Source organism: Thunnus albacares, chromosome 24, assembly GCF_914725855.1.
Source record: "Thunnus albacares chromosome 24, fThuAlb1.1, whole genome shotgun sequence".
In the NCBI taxonomy this organism is placed as follows: domain Eukaryota; kingdom Metazoa; phylum Chordata; class Actinopteri; order Scombriformes; family Scombridae; genus Thunnus; species Thunnus albacares.
The window spans coordinates 2,189,451-2,208,887 of record NC_058129.1 but is presented as its reverse complement, the minus strand read 5'-3'; the positions used below and the strand labels follow the sequence as shown (position 1 = coordinate 2,208,887).

At 38.4% G+C, this 19,437-nt stretch overlaps 2 protein-coding genes across 2 annotated transcripts; both read right to left on the bottom strand.

The window, feature by feature from the left end:
- Window positions 1-1,567: 1,567 nt before the first annotated feature.
- Window positions 1,568-19,116, bottom strand: dhrsx (dehydrogenase/reductase (SDR family) X-linked). Its single transcript, XM_044345144.1, has 7 exons — window positions 19,017-19,116; window positions 11,308-11,415; window positions 10,256-10,324; window positions 6,450-6,551; window positions 6,109-6,316; window positions 5,216-5,423; window positions 1,568-2,923 (listed from the first exon to the last, which is right to left on the bottom strand). The coding sequence occupies exons 1-7, from the start codon at window positions 19,114-19,116 to the stop codon at window positions 2,750-2,752; spliced, it is 969 nt and encodes a 322-aa protein (XP_044201079.1). The 3' UTR covers window positions 1,568-2,749.
- On the bottom strand, window positions 11,588-19,129 carry LOC122976580 (E3 SUMO-protein ligase ZBED1-like). The gene is made up of 2 exons (XM_044345143.1): window positions 19,017-19,129; window positions 11,588-15,577 (listed from the first exon to the last, which is right to left on the bottom strand). Exon 2 carries the CDS (start codon window positions 15,526-15,528, stop codon window positions 13,483-13,485), a length of 2,046 nt encoding a protein of 681 aa, XP_044201078.1. The 5' UTR covers window positions 15,529-15,577; window positions 19,017-19,129; the 3' UTR covers window positions 11,588-13,482.
- Between the last annotated feature and the right edge of the window lie 308 nt (window positions 19,130-19,437).

The window sequence follows — 19,437 nt, the reverse complement described above, 5'->3', positions numbered from 1 at the left end:
CTGGACAACACGGTCATTAACACCTCCAAGTGCTGGATGAATGAAGTCAAATTTAACATTGAAAGCAGTCTGGCTGATGACTTTGGGAAGTATTTTGGTCATTTTGGCACATAAAGCTATTAATTAAAAGGGGAACTTCACCAATTTTTGTATTTTGTACTTTCTTTGTTTCCACATATTGGTGAGTACTACTGCAAATGTGAAAAAAGTAGTATAAAGCCTTTTGTGTCTCCAGAGGGAGCTGTGTGAAATCTGCCTCAAGTGATGTCACTTGAGTCAGTGTCAGCTGAAGACTACAAGTTTGAAAATGAAAGAAATCTGGGGGTGTGGAGTTCATCTCTGCTTGAGGCTAGCTGCTTAAAGCTACATTAGCTGCTACCACCATAACACACCAGAATCGCCAACTTAACTGTTGGTGGCCAAGTTGCACTGTGGGTAATGTAGGTGCCAGGTTTTGACAAGGAATAAAAAGACAATCTGTTCTGCTGCATCAAGGCACTGCACCTTTAAATATAAGGACCAATCAAACTGTGTCAGCTTGCAGTAGATTAGCTAGACTACATGGAAAGATAGGCAGTTCCTGATAATTCCATGTATAAATAAGAAAAAAAATATTTTTCTTAGATTTCTGCAACCACTGAGCCACACAACACTAAGATTAATATATATTATACTTATTGGTTGGAATATTCTCATCCAAAATTCATTAGCTGTTATGAGTAATTATCTAAAGGATACTTCTATACATACATGACTTTACACTTTTTCATAAAATATTAGAGTTTCACAGTGAATAAGAGGTGGCACAAAGTTTTTAGCAAACATTTTGGATGGATTGGATGGACATTGCACTAAAAATGTTATACATATAAAAAAGTAATACTTATTAGACAAATATAGTGCTTATCTTATCAGATCTGGTCCACACAGTACCACTTAATTCTAGCATAGAAATAAACACATTCAAAACTTATTTACACTTAATTTCAAAAATATGCTTTTTGATCAAAAGTGTAAATGAAGTCAATCTCAATGAAAAATCACCAAGATGTTTGATTGATTTGTTCATCTTGAACTAAACGTCCATGGTTACAGTATTATACATATTACATTATATCATGCACAATCACAATTATGGAAACATACAGTACATGGAGACAGTGCAGGAATATTTTAAAAAAATCAAAACAGATCAATACTGCTAAGGCATTTAGGTTCCACATGTGCTTAGATTGTCTGTGATTATTTAACATAAAGTTGAAAGACATCAACACTTAAAGAAACTCAGTCAGTTAACTGATTAAATATCAGGCACCAAAGTCATCCACCATCGCCTGACCATCTAAAACATAAAATACAAATGTGGAGCAAAGCTAGAGGCAACATAAACTTAATGGAATAATTTGACATCTTGGGAAATATGCTTATATGAAAACTAATTAGATGAGAACAACCACCACAACAACAAAAACAAAATTAAACACAAAAACCAAAGTGTAGCAACGGCAATTTGCCGTTTAATGGCTAAGTTGAGTTAAAATGGCAAACTGTCATTTTTACACTTGGGTTTTTGTACAGATTATGAAATGAGATATGACATGTTTTAATTAATGAGCTTTCTGTTAGAGGCACTGGGAGGCAGATTCTGTTACCTTTGGACAAAGCCAGGCTACTGTTTCCCCTGGTTTCCAGTCTTTATGCTAAACTAGGCTAAGCTGCTGCTGGCTTCAGCTTCATATTGACAGTACAGCCATTAAAATGATATCAATCTTCTCATCTAACTCTTGTATTTCCCAAAATGCCCAACTACACCTTTAACGGCTCATGGTTTGAGTCAGTATGAACACACCTTAAGTGAGGATGATTTTGTGTGTCCATGTTTATTCACCCCTAACAACCAATGTAACAACTGTAGTTAGTTGTGGTTAGCTAACCCTGCAGGTTCATTGAGTGGATAAATCCTCAGGATGTTGTGTGATGTTTTCACTCAAGTAGAAACATTTTAAACTTAACTAGAACCCAGTTCTGCTCAAGGTTTCTTCCCATTATTCATGGGGGAATGTTGGGTCTCTGTAAATTAAAGAGTGTGGTCTTCATGCTCTACGTGAAAAGTACCCTGAGATAACTTCTGTTGCGATTTGGTGCGATATAAATAAAACTGACTTGACTTGAACTTCTGTTACTCAGAGCAAGCTGTATCTATTTGCATCTTTGCATCTTATAAAGCACCCCTAGTGCAACCTCTAAGCTTCACTTTGCCTTCAGTCTGAACACACCTTTACTTTAGCTGTTTTAGTAACCTACTATCACTCAACCTGGTGATAAACCTGATATTATCACTAGATATTAGGGGTGTAACGATTCTCCAAATCCATAGTTCAGTTCAGATCTCGATTTTTGAGCCACGGTTCAGTTCATACCTCTGTTTTTTTGGGCGAGCGAGGTCGGGGAGAAAGATGTGGTCTAATAAACGATATAATCAAGTTGCATTGTGGGAAATGTAGGATCCAGTGTTTCTGTAGTTTGACGCATACCAGGGACTAAAAGTAAAAGATATCTCAGCCTCTGCTGCTTTGATTTTGATCATTCTTTTTTTAATCTGTCACTTGCATTGCAACTCTATGGAATTGCAGTATGAAATTGCTGGAGTAACCCTTTCATCTATGTGGCTTCTGCTGCTGTGAAAAACTGAAAAAGTGTGATGGAACTATTCCACCTGTGAGGGTTATAGCCTGGTATGTCATGCTGCCTACAGGCCTACAAGCTCACAGCTCTTTTTCCACATCTCAGCTTGTAGCTCAGAGTCGTAGGAGCTGTCAGAGGACTTTGTCTTCTGGCCATTGTACAGGTAACAGCCACCGACCCCCTCCATCTCAGAGGCAGTTGCAGCATAGACGCTTATGGAGGCTCCCTCTGCTGGAGTCTGAGGAGGACATACAATGCAAACAGTAAGTATTTGGACAGTTACATATTTTTTGTTTTTCAGGCTCTGTGCTTCAGCACACTTAATTTGAAATAAAGTAATACATGCTACATTAAAGAGGCAAGTCTCAGCTTTAATTTGAGTAGGTTTTTGTTTCATCAGTCCAGAACTCTGATGCTTTCTGGCCTCTCTGTTTTAGTGGCTTACCAGGGTTGTGCATCATGTTATGGTCATGAAGTCTTCTCTTGATGGTTGACAAGGAAAACTTTATGCCTACATCCTCGAGAGCATTCTTGACTTGCTGTGCAGTCATAAAGGACTTTTTCCTTCACCATGCAAATGATGTTCCGCTCATCCATAATGCTTCTGCTCCTCAGTCTACCAGTTTGTTTTGACATGTTCTAGTTCTCCTGTGTTCACCTGCTTTTTTAAAAGTACCAAATTGTTATAACCAACTACCTTTGATATCTCTCTGATAGATTTGTGCTTTTTTATCAGCCTCATTATTATCTTCTTCACTTGCATGCTCACCTCTTTACTCCTCATTTTAACAGACAACTCTAAGTCAATCTAAATGGCAACTCTAAATCAACTTTGAGACACGTGTGAGCTTTTTTGTGCTGAACTAATGTTGAAACGACACACAGCTGCTCAGAAACACTTAACGGCCAAGTGTCCAAATTACATCTGAACATAGATATCAAAGGCTCATGTATACTTTCTCCACTCATATCTCCAGAACAATGATAACTGGAATCAGTCTTGGCTGCCACAGAGAAGGGAGAGTCCTCAAATTAGATGAAATACAGTCTCACAAACATATTTTTAGAGGTCTGTTCCAGGGGGGTCAAGCAGAAATTTAGTGTTAATTCTTACTGTTGACCATCTTTTATATGTTGCCCTTTTAATTCTAAGCCATTTTACATTTCTCTGTTGCCAAGATCAAATGCATAAAAGCACCAAACACCTCCATCCACAGATATACTTTGCAATCATTTTGTCACACCAACAGTTCACACCCACCTCTCTGAATACCGTAATGGAGACAGTGTTATATTTGCCACCTTCTTCCAGTCTTTATGATTGCATTTCTGCCTGATTTCTTAAACAGGTTCTGGTTACTGTTTTAAGTATTTTAAGAATAATTCACATAACATTGTGGCTCTAAAAGTCAGTCTGAGATAAATTAGAGGAAGTCCAGAGGACTCCTGAGTCATTGAGACCTGCTCACAATCAGTCAGCTGCTGCAGGTAATGAGCCTTGTTGTGTTGACATTTTTGAAAAATAATTAACTTATTTAGATGGCGGTCAAATTAATAAGGATCCAATCATCTCAACAAGAAATGGAAACAATCAGTAACACAGGAGATAATGGCCGTCAGCAGTCTGTCAGAATTATTCATCAAACCAAAAATGTGCTCTTCACACCCGAATTTGTTCAACAGAACACAGATGGTGTTTGATGCCAGATACCATCCATTGGACAAGTCAATTTCACTTTTTTTTCATGAAATCTGTCACAGCTTATAAAATATTATATATCTGTAATGGAAATCTATCTATCTCTCAACAAACCCTGTGCAATAACTCATCTCAGAGCTATCTTTTATTTAAAAAATGTTAGAACAGCTGCTGCCACTCACTTCATTGAATGTCTGGAGGACAACTTTTGTTGGAGGCACAAAAACTGCTTCTGTTCTAAAAAATGTTCTTATGCATACTGACTGTAGAGATATCTGAACTTTGGTTTATCTGGATTTTAGCTGAGTTTTTGATACAGTCATGGGATCCACGGGAATATTTTCCTGATGATATGTCTGCTGTTGCTGTTTTGATGTCTGGAGTGCCTCAAGGCTCTATTACTGGCCCTGTTTTATTTTCTATCATTATGCTACCACTGGGCCTTTTAATATATCTTTTCACCTTTATGCTGAGGACAAGAAGACTTTCTCAAATGAAATAGAAGATAAGATAATTATTGACCCAGAGAGTGGTCAAAAGACCCTGCAGCAGTCTCTGTGACCTTTAACCTCTAATATAAAGCTGTACATTGAGAATTTAGGTGTTAAATTTTGACTCCTGTCTGGATTTTTCTGTTCATATTATGAAACTTTTTCCAATTAAGAAATATTAAAAGATAAGACATATTTAATCTTTTGAACATGCAGAGAAAGGAATCCATGCTTTTGTATGTACACCTAAATGTATACTTACTTACTTAAAGGGTAAGCCATCTTACAAATCACATGATAGAATAAAAAAACAGGACAAGTCGTGTTAGTGAAGATGTACCCTGAATAGTATCTTGGCTACTGGCTTCTTGAGCGCCTGTGCGAGGGTCCACAGGTTGTTGTACAGTGCCGTGTCCACCATGCCGGGGTCCACAGCATTGACGGTCACCAGGAAGCCGCCGGCCATCAACTGCTCCTGCAGGTGGTAGGTGAAGAGGACCAGAGCCAGTTTGCTTTGGGAATAGGCACCATGGGAACTGTAGCAGACCCTGGAGACAGGAGAGTGTGCAGGTAAACTTTGAAGTCCTGCTGCATCAAAAAAAAACAGCATAAATACATAGAAGCTGATATTTTACCTGCACTGTGTAGCAATTACAAGAGACTATCTACAGACACAGAATGTCTCCGCTGAAAACATATTTGAATTGAGGCTGGTTCCACTGTGTCAAGTAAAATTCTCCACACCAGAGCAGACAGATTCAAAAATAACATTGACATTGATTTCATAAAATTTTTATATTCATGTCCTTTAGTGCAGGTTTTTAAAATACCTAAAGCAGCATGCCTCCCTGTATTCCACACATGCACAGACACACACTCATTTCCTGACATGTAGCAATGCCATTGATCAGATCTCACGGTGCAGACGAGGTGCAACACCGTGTTGCCCTTCAGCGAGGACTTCTTCTTTGTGCCATGAGGCAACATCACTATGAAAAGCAATAACTTCAGGATATCCTGCATGTCTGAATCTCTGTAAATACAGTTTGCTTTTCCAAAACACACAGACCGACTAAGATAGAGGAATAAAATTATTATAAAGCTATTTATTATTATTTTTTCCCAGTATTTTTTACACTGTTGAAAATGTTTGGTTATATGTTGTGTTGTTTTTACTTAAGGCGAGTTTAACTTAACTTTCAACTGGCCGGTGACCTAAAGAGTTCCTCTTACCTCCTGTTTAAGTCATCCATGTTTATAACGCCGGCATAATGTGTTGCAGAGGACATGTTGACGATACGGGAGCAGCAGCCTGGTCGTCCCGACCTCTTCAGTATGTCCAGCAGCAGGTTGGTCAGCAGGAAGTGGCCGAGGTAGTTGAGACAAAAGTGGAACTCAAAGCCGTCCTCCGTCTGTCTCTCAGGAACCAGCATGGTCCCGGCTACACAAGAGACCGGAGAGCAGAACAGGAGTTTTTAGATTTAGCATGGAGGATGAAATCACTCACTCACAGTCAAAAACATGACACTAATATGACTTTTCATGCGTTCACAGTGATGGTAAAAGCAGCCTACCGTTGTTAACCAGAACATGGAGGGGGAGACCTCGGGCTTTGAATGTTTGAACAAACTGTCGCACAGATTTCAGCGAGGTCAGGTCCAGGAAGACAAACTCAGCTGTGACAAGGAAAACAAGTTAGCAAGTGTATAAATTCAAATAAAGACATAATAAATATATAAATTCAACAGCTAATTGGTTAATTAGCCAAATAGTCAGTGTGTCCTGTTTTTAATGACGACTCCTGAGATGAATTTTTGCAAAAAATATCCACCAATAACCAATCTTTGAATTATGTTATATGTGCTGAAAACACAATCTGCAGCTTCAAATCAATTCACTTTTGGATTCTGAGTCACTTTTAGATTAATTCAGCAACATTGGCCGCGTGTTTTGTTCAAAAATTCAACAACATTCACTGCAACTCTGATTGGCTTCTTCTCCATTGCAACAGTGGCTGATGCTCATGGGTATTGTAGTATTTAGAGACATCTGACATGCCAAAATGACTCGACTCCTCAGAAACAACGTTGAAATAATTACAACTGGTGGTCATAACATTTCAAGCTAATCTAGGTGTGACTGCACATATTATAAGCATGCTTAGAATTACTATTGAATATTTTTCTTAATAGCTGTTTCATCATCATGCATGATCACATATAATGGCCAGCATATAGCCAACAATGAAATGACTACCACTAGAGCTAGAGCAAACAAAGATGTCACCATAGAGATAAAGAGCTTGGTTTTAAAACCTGTTTTTTCTACTGTTTGTTCCATAACTGTGGTTGCTAAGGTTGTTGCTAAGGTTTTTTCATGTGTTGTTTGCATTGTTCACTTCCATATTTCAGATCTGATTCTGGCTGGAACATGTACGGATGGATTTGAGAAGTTGACTTTTGATTTTAAAGAACGAGAAGTATAGTTTGTTTCATGGTTGGTTGCCATAGCCTCCCGAACAGCTGGAAGTCACTGGCCGCTCTGTTCTGATTGGTTCCTGAAGCTAACCAATCAGAACAGAGTAGGCTCATTGGGAGGGTGGCCTTAAAGAGACAGGAGCTAAAAACGGCCTGTCTCAGACAGAGGCTGAACTGAGGGGCTGTGTAAAGGGTCAGTATGAGATAAATAAGGAGTTTTTAAAACTGTAAATCATGCAGAGATATTCCAATAGAGCCCTAGATTAAAAATACCTGGAAATGTGCAGAATATGTCCCCTTTAACAAGCTGAATTTATTGGTTTTTGGCCACTTGGGGGCAGCGGAACAAGCTGAAAACACTAATCTGGCAGAGCAACGTTGGCATTCATTTGGAGTTTGTGTCCACCTGCTGAATGTAAGTTAGATAATTAAACCAAAACAATGAGCTGGTGATACCGCTCTGTGGCTTCATCACTACTAGCGACACCTTTCTCATTATACATTGTTAAAATGAAACTATTGTTCAGTGCAGCTTTATAGTTACTAACTAGGCCTGAATAATAACTGCACTGAATGTGGCTTGGGGATAAATTCTCTGCACAGCTTTGAATCTGGGATTTGTTCCCTCTGAACTCTGGTACAGTCACATTTCTTAGGAACTGCAGGCGTGTTATTAATGAGTCACTTGCCACTGCTTGTGGCTTTTGTGAACTGACTGCTCAAGCACCTAATTAAATCAATTAAACTCCCACATTGCAGCAATATTCTGCATTACACTAATTGAGATGCCTCACCAGAGAGAAAGTGGTGTTTTTCAAGTAACATCGTGCTACAGAGTGTCCATGTAAAGAAAAATAGCCTACTTAGGATTCAGCGAATCAGGCGTCCAATTAGTAATGTTTCTCACACACAGCCTGACTGAAACAAAGAGCTCTTTGTGTGAGCATTGTATGACTGCTGGCCTATTTATGCAACACACTCTCCTGTGTTAAAGAAGAAATCCACACCACTGATGGACAGATCCTCACTTTTTAGGACGTGTGCCTCGACATCACTTCAGTCAGTTTATGAACAGCTGGCCCACTCAATGAGCTCCCATTTAAAGCTGCTTTCATCAGCACTGTTCAGGCCCTCGGGCGCAGATCGGTGCAGTTTGGACTGTTCAGTATTTTAGAATTGGTTTTCAGAATGAAAAGAAATAGGTTAGCTCTCTGCAGACACTGGCCGACTTTCTGTTATAAGCACAAAAGAAAAGAGCTCTTTTCAGGTCAGAACAATTGAGTTCAAGCAGATGAACCTGTGTGTGTTTCCTGGAGATGTTTCCCTTCGTACACACACAGTATTTTCATCTTACTGAGGTTTGTTTGTGCCACAGTAGCAAGTAATTTTGTTTGACATGTTTCTAACGTTGTTTTCATGTGTTGTTGAGAGTGGCCTGTTGGTGTTTTGTGTGTCAGATGCTTCCATATAATTTTTTGGGCAGTCTTCTACCCTGTGGATCATAAAGTTTACTAATGAGCTCCATCATTTTAAAATAACTTCTACAACTTTAATGAATTAATAATCATTTCATAGGATCCAGCATCAAAAGTCTGTTCTTGTCACATGATGACAACTGGGCAAACTCTACACTGTAAATCCCAGTTCGCTCACTCTACTTAAAAGTTTACTGGGAACAGCTTGCACTCCAAACTTTTAGTTTAGTCCAGTACAGTAACATGACAGTTTTGAGTACACTTGACACAAATGAACCAAATAACATGACCTTCATCTGGCTGGAAATTTCTGTCAGTTAAACAGAACTTTTTAAAACACGTAATGAAATAATTTGTGTTTTTAGAGCATAAAATTCTGTCATATTAACAGGAACTATAAATCTTATATAACATGAAATTACTAGCTTACTGAATGTTTATTTTTGTTTACTAAACACATATAAAACCATTTCTCACACTAAAAGGTTTTCTGAAAGCCAGTAAGTGGACCTTGAATTAAGATTATTATGTCTACTATGTCATTTGGTGTTAGTTACAGGGAAAAGAGACACAGTTCTGAGAACACACACACAGTAACTCACTTAAGTTTTTAAGAAAGAAGCAAGAAATGATAAAGAATGTAACTGTTTATAAGTAGAGGAATTTCCTTGAAAGCGCTGCGAAAATCTTAATGACTGCAAGAATTGACAGATCCATATAGACCAAAATAAATATTTATTGAATGGAAACATTGTTCTCCATATTGGTTGAATAGTATACTTGTCTGCTGCTCCGTATACCGCTGTATATGCACTAAATGACTAGCAAGTCAGTTAAATGGAGTAACACAGATTCTCCAGTGTAACTACCAGATGAAACCCTTCCAGGAACCTTTCTATGAATTTACATACATTTGCTTGGTTTGACATTTCAGGGCTACTGTAGAAACACGGCAGGCTCTGTGGAAGAGGCCTTGCTCCGTATAAAGGGCTCATTCTTAGGCAACAAAAACACAACGATTTTTATTTTCAGGTGATTATACGCTAATTAAAACATACTTATGAATATTATATTAGTGCGTTCTGCTAGATGCCACTAAATTCTACATACTGCACCTTCAAGTGCAACAGCAAGTCAGCCTCCCCCTAAAACTGTTCAACCCTAACAAAGTGCTGCTCTGAGTGCCAGAGAGGGAGAGTCCCGCAGTGGTGATGGAGTGCCAGCTGGAGGCTGCACAGTGGAACACACACATGCACGCATGCACATCTTGCTTTAATGGTTGTTAAAAAGCTGGCACCCATCTGGTTCTATGATTTACACATCGTGCATCGTGTAAAAGATTTTGTTTTAGTGCTTTGGCTGAAAAAGTTGCAAAAATGACCGAATGTGATCAAAGACAGAGAAAGATGGAGACAGACAGATTATTACCTTTCCCCTCGCTGCCTTCTTCATGAATCTTCCTGACAGCTGCTCTGCCTTCTTCTCTCTCGTTCCCAGCTGATGATGGAGATCAGAAAGGCTTGGTGGGCAGATGTCCAGCAGATATCCACTTCAACAAGACTGGCTAAAGCTCATTTCATCTTTGTTTACAGCTGTACTAATCATTCATTTATCCTGAAATTAATCTAACTGTCAAAACTGAACCTGAATCTATGGTTTACACTGCTTACACTGCAATCACAAAATAACTCCCAGTATTTGTGCATTAGTAGACAGAGCTTTGAAAAGAAGACGATACAAATGATTCATTTTGGACTACATATGCCTTGTCCCATGTGTTTCTTTTTGTGTTATTGCTAGTGTTGGTTCTTTTTCATTAGAAAAGATCAATAGAAAACATAGAGTAGCAGCTTCTCATTTTTAGAGAACTGTCTGGTCACAATAACAGACATCCCCTGCAGCAGATTAGATCAACTACAGCTCATTAAAATGAGTTTCATAGCAGCTAAAATGAAAAGTTTGTGCTCTCTGCAGCTGGTGTCTATATTCAGACAAAGACTGTGAATCAAGACACATCAGTCTGTACTGTGAACATTAATTAAGTTGACACTAAAAACGGTTGTGTTGCTGTTTCTCAGCCAACAAAAGAAGATTAGACATCTTTGAGCTGTAGTTATTTTAGCCTTTAGTTACTTCAAAGGTAAACCTATGAAGATTCTATAAGTTGAATCAATACTGGATACAGATATGATAAAATGGTATTACACCCATTCCAAGTTGTAGCACACATTCCTAATGTGAAGTATGTGATTGAATGGCTTTCATCCAACATGCAAACTGAGGCAAGATGCTTCAGCTACAGTCTTCACAGTAAAGACTTCATTAAAACAAATTTTTTAAAATTAAAGCTAGATTTTGCAGTTATGGCACAGAACAGACATTTATTTACAGTGAAAAGTCTTTATAATCTGACTGTTCAAACAGCCAGTACTCCTGTAACTGCTGACTGAGTGAAGGCATGTGATTGGACAGTAGCCTACCTATGATAACATGCATGCCAAGGCTTGCCAGGTGTCTCGCTGTCTCAAAACCCATTCCTCGGGTACCCCCAGTCACAATGGCAACCCTTCCATTTTGCTTGGGCAAGACTGTGTGGGAGGAAAGAGGGTACCACATGAGGTCATCATGCAAACTTTCTTATTCTGATTGTTTTGGAATCAGTATCAATTATGTGATTTTGTCAATATTAATAACAGGTAGTGGAATTTAAACCAACAACAGAATGGAATTCCAGTCAGTCCAGGTCAGAGTCTGTGAGTCTGCAATTAAATATGGACTTTATTAACTGTTCTACATTGGACAAACAGAGAGGTGAACCACATAGACTCTGGCAGTTGGATAGAAAGGTCTAACCTGTAATTAAGATAAGGATCCATGAATTTAAAAATCTGTTGCCCTGTCGAAGATGAACAATTACAACTGTATTAGAAAAGTTAATATTGCAATAAAAGTTTGGACATCAACCAGTCAGGCAAATGTTGAAAACAACATCTTTACTTTCATAAAGTTCTTTTACAACATCTTTAAGTCCCAGTGTTTTGCAGAGCATGACATTTTCAAATATCATCCATTGTTAATGTTAGCAATATCCAGACAGGTATTTACAAAAGACATCTCAAGCAAAACTAAAAAAAAAAGTAAAATCAGCCAGAAAAATTAATTTAAAAATGCAACAGAAAAGTCCAAAAAGACACAGCAGAGCTGATTACACAAAGTGGTTGCTTGTAGGAGGTGTAACATGATGGACAGTTAGACACACAGATAGTGACAGACAACACAACATTACTTTTCTATAAATAAACAAAATTATCTTTGTTTTTGATAATACATCTGTTATGATATCTGTTATGATCTAATATGAAGAGATGAGAGCTGGTTTCATATCGGCTTTGTTTATGTAAATCAGAGGTTTTCACACACTGTCAGTTTGAAATCCCGTCTTAACTCTTAATTTTCTTAGATTTTATACAAAAAAATTCCAAATTGTTATGATAAATCTTTCTATCTGAGATTGAGATGAGAAGATTGCTATCAATCTCATGCTGGAGTCAGGACATGGTTAGCCTAGCTTAGCATTAAGACTGGAGGCAGGGGGAAACAGCTAGCCTGGCTCTGTTCAAAGTGAAAAAGCTTAGAAACACCTCAAAAGCTCACTAATAAACACAATCTGTGTCTTGTTCAACCCGTACATGAAAAGAAATATAACAAGATTGAAAGTCTCTGTCTGTCTCTGTGAGGCTGTACTTAGACACAGCAGTGATTTGAATTAAATGCTTACATCAGCATGCTAGCTTGCTCACACTGACAATTCTAACATGCAGATGTTAGCAGTTATAACATTTACCATGTTCATCATCTTACTTTAGGGTGTTGGCATGCTAACATTTACTAGCCTATCGCATACTTGTCGAGACATTTCACTAAAGAACAAAAATGTCAACCTGCTGATGGCGCTAGAAGACAAGTTAGAGGATCATCAAAGTCGTTAAGAGTCATCCTTCTGGGGATGATTGGATGTGTGTTGAAAATGTGATAATTTATCTAATTGTTACTCGGTTGTTGTTTTGGCTTGGAACAAAGTAGTGGACTGACTGACCGACTGACACTGCCACACTGTTAGGCTGGCTGGTTTGTGATTTTAGGGTGAATTACGTGTTGGAGCCATTTTTTAAGCAACAGCTCTACAGTTTTGACGTTTCTGTTTATGTACAGATTAAACATATTAGCGTTAATTACGGAGCTTAATAGGTGTTGGGAGAACGTATTAATGAAGTTTGGACAGAGGCAGGTTGGCTGTTTCCCCTGCTTCCAGTCTTAATGCAATCAAGGTTTATGTACTGGCTTTAGGTCTTTAGCTCAGACACGAGATTGATATCAATCTTCTCATCTCACTCTTGGAAAGAATAGATAAGCCTTTCCCCCTAAATGTTACACTGTTCTTGAATGGGTTAGATGGACTAACTCTTTTCATACAGATTACAGGCCACAACTAAAAGTAAAGTTATCATAACAGGTCCATTACATTTTCACACTACTGACTGAAACACCTTCATTATACTTTTTAATGTTTCAGCTGGTCTCACATGTAGGCTACCAAGTATACAGGCAATAAAGTTGTAGAAATTCTTTGATATTTTGTGATTTTAAGCACAAAGTCACTCAAGTGGCTGACCTAGACTACGTTTTTCTTCCCAGACATTGTCCAAATCATCCACACAGGGTTCAGGCTCGTAGTAACTCCGTGAGTTCTCATACAAGAAAACTTGTTGATCTACTAGTGCTGGAGCTAAACGGTTCCTTTTCCCACACAGAACAGTCCCCGAGGAGCTGAACAGCCTGTGACAAGGGACACTTGTGGCCGGAACACACCAGTACTTCTGAAGCACCTTGGGAAGGGTGGGGAACAAGGCTGCATGACTTGACCACCAAAGTAAAGGGTCTTCATTCAGACCTAGGACTCTCTGTGATTTGTAGTTGCTTAGCTCCTCTACCACCTGAGCATGCAGCTCCTCCTGACTCTGGTCTGCATCAGACTGACAAAATATGGCAGCCAAAGGGTTGTCTTGGGTTGCGCTGCTGGTTGAAGATTCTCTCAGAGTCTGTTTTTTGCTAGGAGGCTCATCAGACACCACAGAAAAATCATCAGGGCATGGCCGCTCTGCATTCTGCTTCTCAAGGATTGCTTTTGCCTCCTCAATGATGTTACTCTCAACTTTGGAGCGTTCCTGTGTGGACAGGAAAGGCAACTTCTTGTACCGGGGATCTAGAAATGTAGCAATGTTGAGGAATGTTGAGATCTCTTGCGACAGTTGTGAATTCTGTGAGTAGGTGCTTGATAGGACCTTGGAGATTACCTCTTTGGTCATGCTGATCTCTTTGAGGTCCCCTTCCTTAACCTTAAGGGTGGTGCTCAAAAGCATATGAAGCACAGGCCTTACCATGCTAATGGTTGGGTACCTGCAAGAAGTGATCATGTTTGCCACAACTTTAAAAGGTTGGAGGACTTCAATCAAGCCCTCCAACAAGGCCCAGTCAGGACCATCAAAGCTGAAATGATGGCTGCTGGAACTCTCTATAAGCGTTGCAGTTACAGCAACCTGCTGCTCTTTCAGTCTTTGTAACATTGCCAATGTGGCCAACCAAGACCTACCCCTGTCTGTGATGAGTGCAGACTGAGCAAGGCCATGCTGCTTCTGTTTTTCTCTCAGTAGATACATTGCCGGTTCTCTGAAATGATCAACAAGTTTGCGGCAACATCCTAAAAAACTGTCTACTCGCGGCAGCTGGAAGGCTTCGTCCACTGCGCGATTGACGGTGTGTCCAAGGCAAGGCATTTCCACAGACAGTTCCAAGAGTGAGCATGCTTTCACAATATCCACTGAACCATTTGTGGTAGCACCACTGACTTTATGAATTATCCCCCACTCAACAAAGGCTTCATACATCGCTCTGGTGATATTCTCGGCCGTGTTGTCCTCTTGTACTTCAAATGTTTTAAGGCACTTGTTGGTCATAGAGAACCCAGCTGTACTATTGTAGTTAACCGAATGCATAGAGAGTGAAATATATGTTCTGTTCTGGGTTTGGCTTTGCCAAAGGTCTGTAGTAACGCCGCAGTTCACAACCCCACCAAGATCACTGAAGACCATATCCCGGGTACGGCAATACATCTGAGGAAGCATTTTAACTGCCAGGTCACTTTTGCTTGGTGGAGAGTATCCAGGATCGACTGTACTCATTAACGTCTTGAAAGTAGGTTCTTCAACTACAGATACAGGGTACAACCCCTCGCAGATGAAGTTGATGATGGCTATTGTAAGATCATTATGTCGTCTGTTTTCATAGTTCAAGCTTTGCCTTAAGTTTGTGTCCAGTGATTGCTGCACTTGTAGACCTGAGGGCTCTGTCTTTATCCTGGAGAATGCTGTGGCGAATGCCTCACGCATCTGATCTGTGTTGCTCTTCACAAACTCACTGAACTCTGCAGGATGGTTCTTTTCTAGGTGGTACGACAGATTGGAGGTATTTCCAGAGTAAGCAATTTGGCTCATACATACACGGCAGTATATCCTTTTCCAGTGTAATATGCACCCATCTGCATCTGTGTCAAAGCCAAAGTATTTCCAGACTTTGCTTTTTGCTCGTGGGTGTGCGACCAGATTGAGGCCAGAGCATGAAGGTCCTGAACTTTTACCCTCCATTGGTTCCTTTGGTAAGCAAACCACTTGGATGCCTTCACTTACTGAGTACCTAACAAGAATAGTGAAATACACATTTGAGGATGTTTGCAGGTTGTGAAAAACATTACACCTATTTGTGAACCTACAATACGATAGGATTTTGAAGTCTTTCATTCAGAAATCAGCTGAATCCCAACCAGTGAAATATCCCATTCACTGACTACATTTACCCTACATGCAAAGAAGAGTCCCTCTAATAAAACTGGGCAAACTGTATAAAAACCTCTATCATGATTTACATTTATTTGATATCAATATATATCATGATATAGTCAAATTTCTGATCAAAAATCAATTGAGAGACTGTTCATGGATAAAATACATGCCGGTAAAGCATATTTTTGACTAATGTAGCACATTAAATACCAGCCAAATCAAAGTACATGATCAAGATACATCATATTGATGCTAAAATTATGTGAAAATACATAATCTTAATAAAACAATTTTGCTCAGCACCTATTATGCTCTGATATACCCAGAATATTAAGGAACTAGCTACCACGATGTGTTAAGGTGTCCTGGTACAAGAAAATAACAATTGTGATGGAGGCAAACAATGCTATACTGCAATGCTATATTTTTTCTATATTGCAACACCTCATAATATGGCACTCTTAAATCCAAACCATTCAAGCCAAACCTAAGTATTGAGTTATTATTAACTGAACTATTGTTTAAATAAACATGGTTTAATATGTGGCAAGAGATACTATTCAAGCATGCCTAACCAGCTGTTTCAAACAATACAATGATGAATAACACTTTACAACAGTGTGTATTAAACAGTGTTAAATAAGTCCACTTTTTTATTACCTCTAGATAATTTTAACCACTATATGAAGGTGAAAACAAAACAAGATAAATAGCCTACACAATCTGTTGTGAAGGTTGTTGAACTCTTAGGTTGTTAGAGTTACTTTCTGGTTCAGTTTTTAACACTACTTAGTTTTACAATGCAGTGGGGAATCACAACAGAGACATTACCTTTTAATGTTTATTTCTGAATAAGTGGTTTAAATAAGTGGCTCAAACTCCTGACTTGTGTAAATTTCATCCATTACCAGCAACACTAATGGCCAAAACAACAAAAACAAAAGCACGGTTGTAAAAAGCAGGATTGTTTGCTTCATGAATAATGAGCCAATCAGTCTTTATCTTTTCGTCATGGTTTGGGATATTACTTGTAAATAACAAGAATTTAGAAAATCCCCTTACATCTGGTTAAACAGCCTGCATTCTTGTCAGGATTACAAGAGTGTAAACCCCAAGACTAACCCTGTCTATAGACAGTCCCCTCATTGTGTGACAGTTCAATGCATTAGTGATTTCTAACTCTACTGTCACATGCTTTAACACAAATTTTCCGTTTTGTTTTATGACTTGAAACTTGAATGAGATACACAGAACAGTAATAAATAAAACACTATCATGCAAGACTTCCAAGTGATGGTTCATTAAGAGAATTACAACAAGAGAGTTGTTTGACTCTTGATATTTCGCCTAGCAGCACCTGTTCCCCATGTTGACTGCTCTCACTTGTTATTTCCTAGACTTTTTTTTTTGCTGGATGCCACCCTTAGGAAAATACTGACATTTAGTTATAAATAACCTTCTATGCCTATTAATGTTGGCATGGGACTCCTTTGGCAGTTGAAAATAAAGCTGAAGGTGAAGAAAATAAACACGTGTGACATTGTATTCTTACTGTTCCTTTGAATTTTGCAGTCTAAAGAGAATATAGAGTAATCTTCCAGCAATGATGCTGTGATCATTCAACTCATGTCACAATTACAGAATCTGCATTCTGCAGTAAAGAGTATTTACCTGTACAGTGCTAAATTTTAGAGCTTTGACTTCATACATTTGTTTACTTATAGCTATGATAAGCACTGCTACTGATGATCATTTTCATTATATTATTGATTACTCCCTTTCAACACAGTGAGACTGAATTATTTTGTGTGACCAATAGTCCAAAAGATATTCTGTATATAACAGTATATAAAATATATTATGATATAAAACATAGAAAGCCATCAAATACTCATATTGGAGAAACCAAAAACAGGTATGGACTTGCTTTTTTTTTTTTGCTTCATCAAAATGATCAAAAATGCTGTACAACGGTAAACAAAAACAAAAAAGAAAAGTAAAATAATGTCACAACCCCTGATTCATGTACAGAAAAGTGTCTTCACACTCAGTGTCACTGATTCTAGTTTTTGAATGGTTTTTAACTACTTCTGTAGTGAATTTGAACAGATTAACTAAGGCACACACAGCTGCTTTAATATAACAGAATGGCATTTGGAAAAGGCTAGTCTCTTATGTGTCACAAAAGGTATTTGTAGCCTTACTTAGTATTATGTCATCATGAATAGAATGTAAATATAAATGTATATTTAAAAGTCCAGGGGGAAGGTTTTATCTTCTGCTCAATATGCCAGCACTTTAAATGACCGACCTTACATTTAATATAGAATGGGCCAAACAGTGTGTGTAAAAGCAGCCACATTTTCACTCAAGTGGATATTGTGTTTGAAGCCTTATCCATAGAAAGCTCACAGTTTTCAGTTCAGATTTTCCAGACATTTACATTTACTGCTGAGGCTCGAGGGGGAACAGCTCACAGCAAATATGCAGAGATGTTTGGCTAACCATGATAAATGAAACTAATTTCAATGCAAACATCCAGTTGTATTTTTTTTTTTTCAAAGTTTGGATTTCAAAGTCACATGATGTGGAGTGACTATGTAGTCTAAAGGTCACGGCCTCCTAGTTCACTGTGTAACAAGGCAATGTGCATGTAGAGGCAGTGAAATTTCACCTAATTTGAATGAAAAACAGTGTTATTATTGTATCATTACACAGGCAGACATAATATTAGACATCACTTGAAGTCAGAGGTTTCTGACTCTGAAATTCTGGCCAGTTAACATAAGTGACTGTTACCATAATTGTGAAAATACAGCCATGACAGACAGACAGTGACACCAAACTCCTTTCAAAATATTCCGTATTTAACGTTGCTTTGACTATTTAGTTACATTACATTTAACAATGAGAATATGGCTTTATCTCTTTTAACAGCTGCTCCTCTAGTTAACTCCAAATACATGTGATCCTTCGGCTAACATTCTCTCTACTACAATCACATTTTCCAGATCTGGTTCACCTGCAGTTATTTTGGTGTGAAGTTATAAAGAGTGAATGATTTAAACTGGACGTGCTGTGTGTATAACATGTATGCCGAACTCAACAAAATATGCCATTATTAAAACGTCCCAAGCCAAATTCCATCTGTTTATTTATTTTCTTATAGATTAAGGCAACATTATCAGAAATTGTCATTTTTCTAACGGAATCCTGCATTCAGCGGATAACACCGATAAATCAGAACTTTAAAAAATACAGATATAAATGTGTGAAATAGAAGTATACCTGACCTGGTAGCGTAAAAGATCTGTTGAACATCTGATAGAGAAGGACTTTAACTCCGCATAAATACAGTTTGGCAAGAGGCACCAACACTGACAGCAGCCACATCCTTCTGCTTCCGAGTCGAGCTGTGCTTCACTCTAACGGGTCCGGGTCCGAGGCTGGAAGGGAAAAGTCTGTCTGTGGTTCCGCCCTCAAGAAGATTGCGTCACGAGAGGCCATAAAAAACACAGATTTCCTGTGATGGATATACTGTAAACTGAATATTCTTTATTCCCGTGATTTCTGTGGTCTAAACAAATATTTTTCACTTATTTTTCCATTGTATGTATTCCAAAACATTTTGGATTGATATACAAGACTTTCCATCTAGGTAGTGATATTTTAATTTGTTTTGAAAATAACTCAATGGAGATCAATATTAGCTTT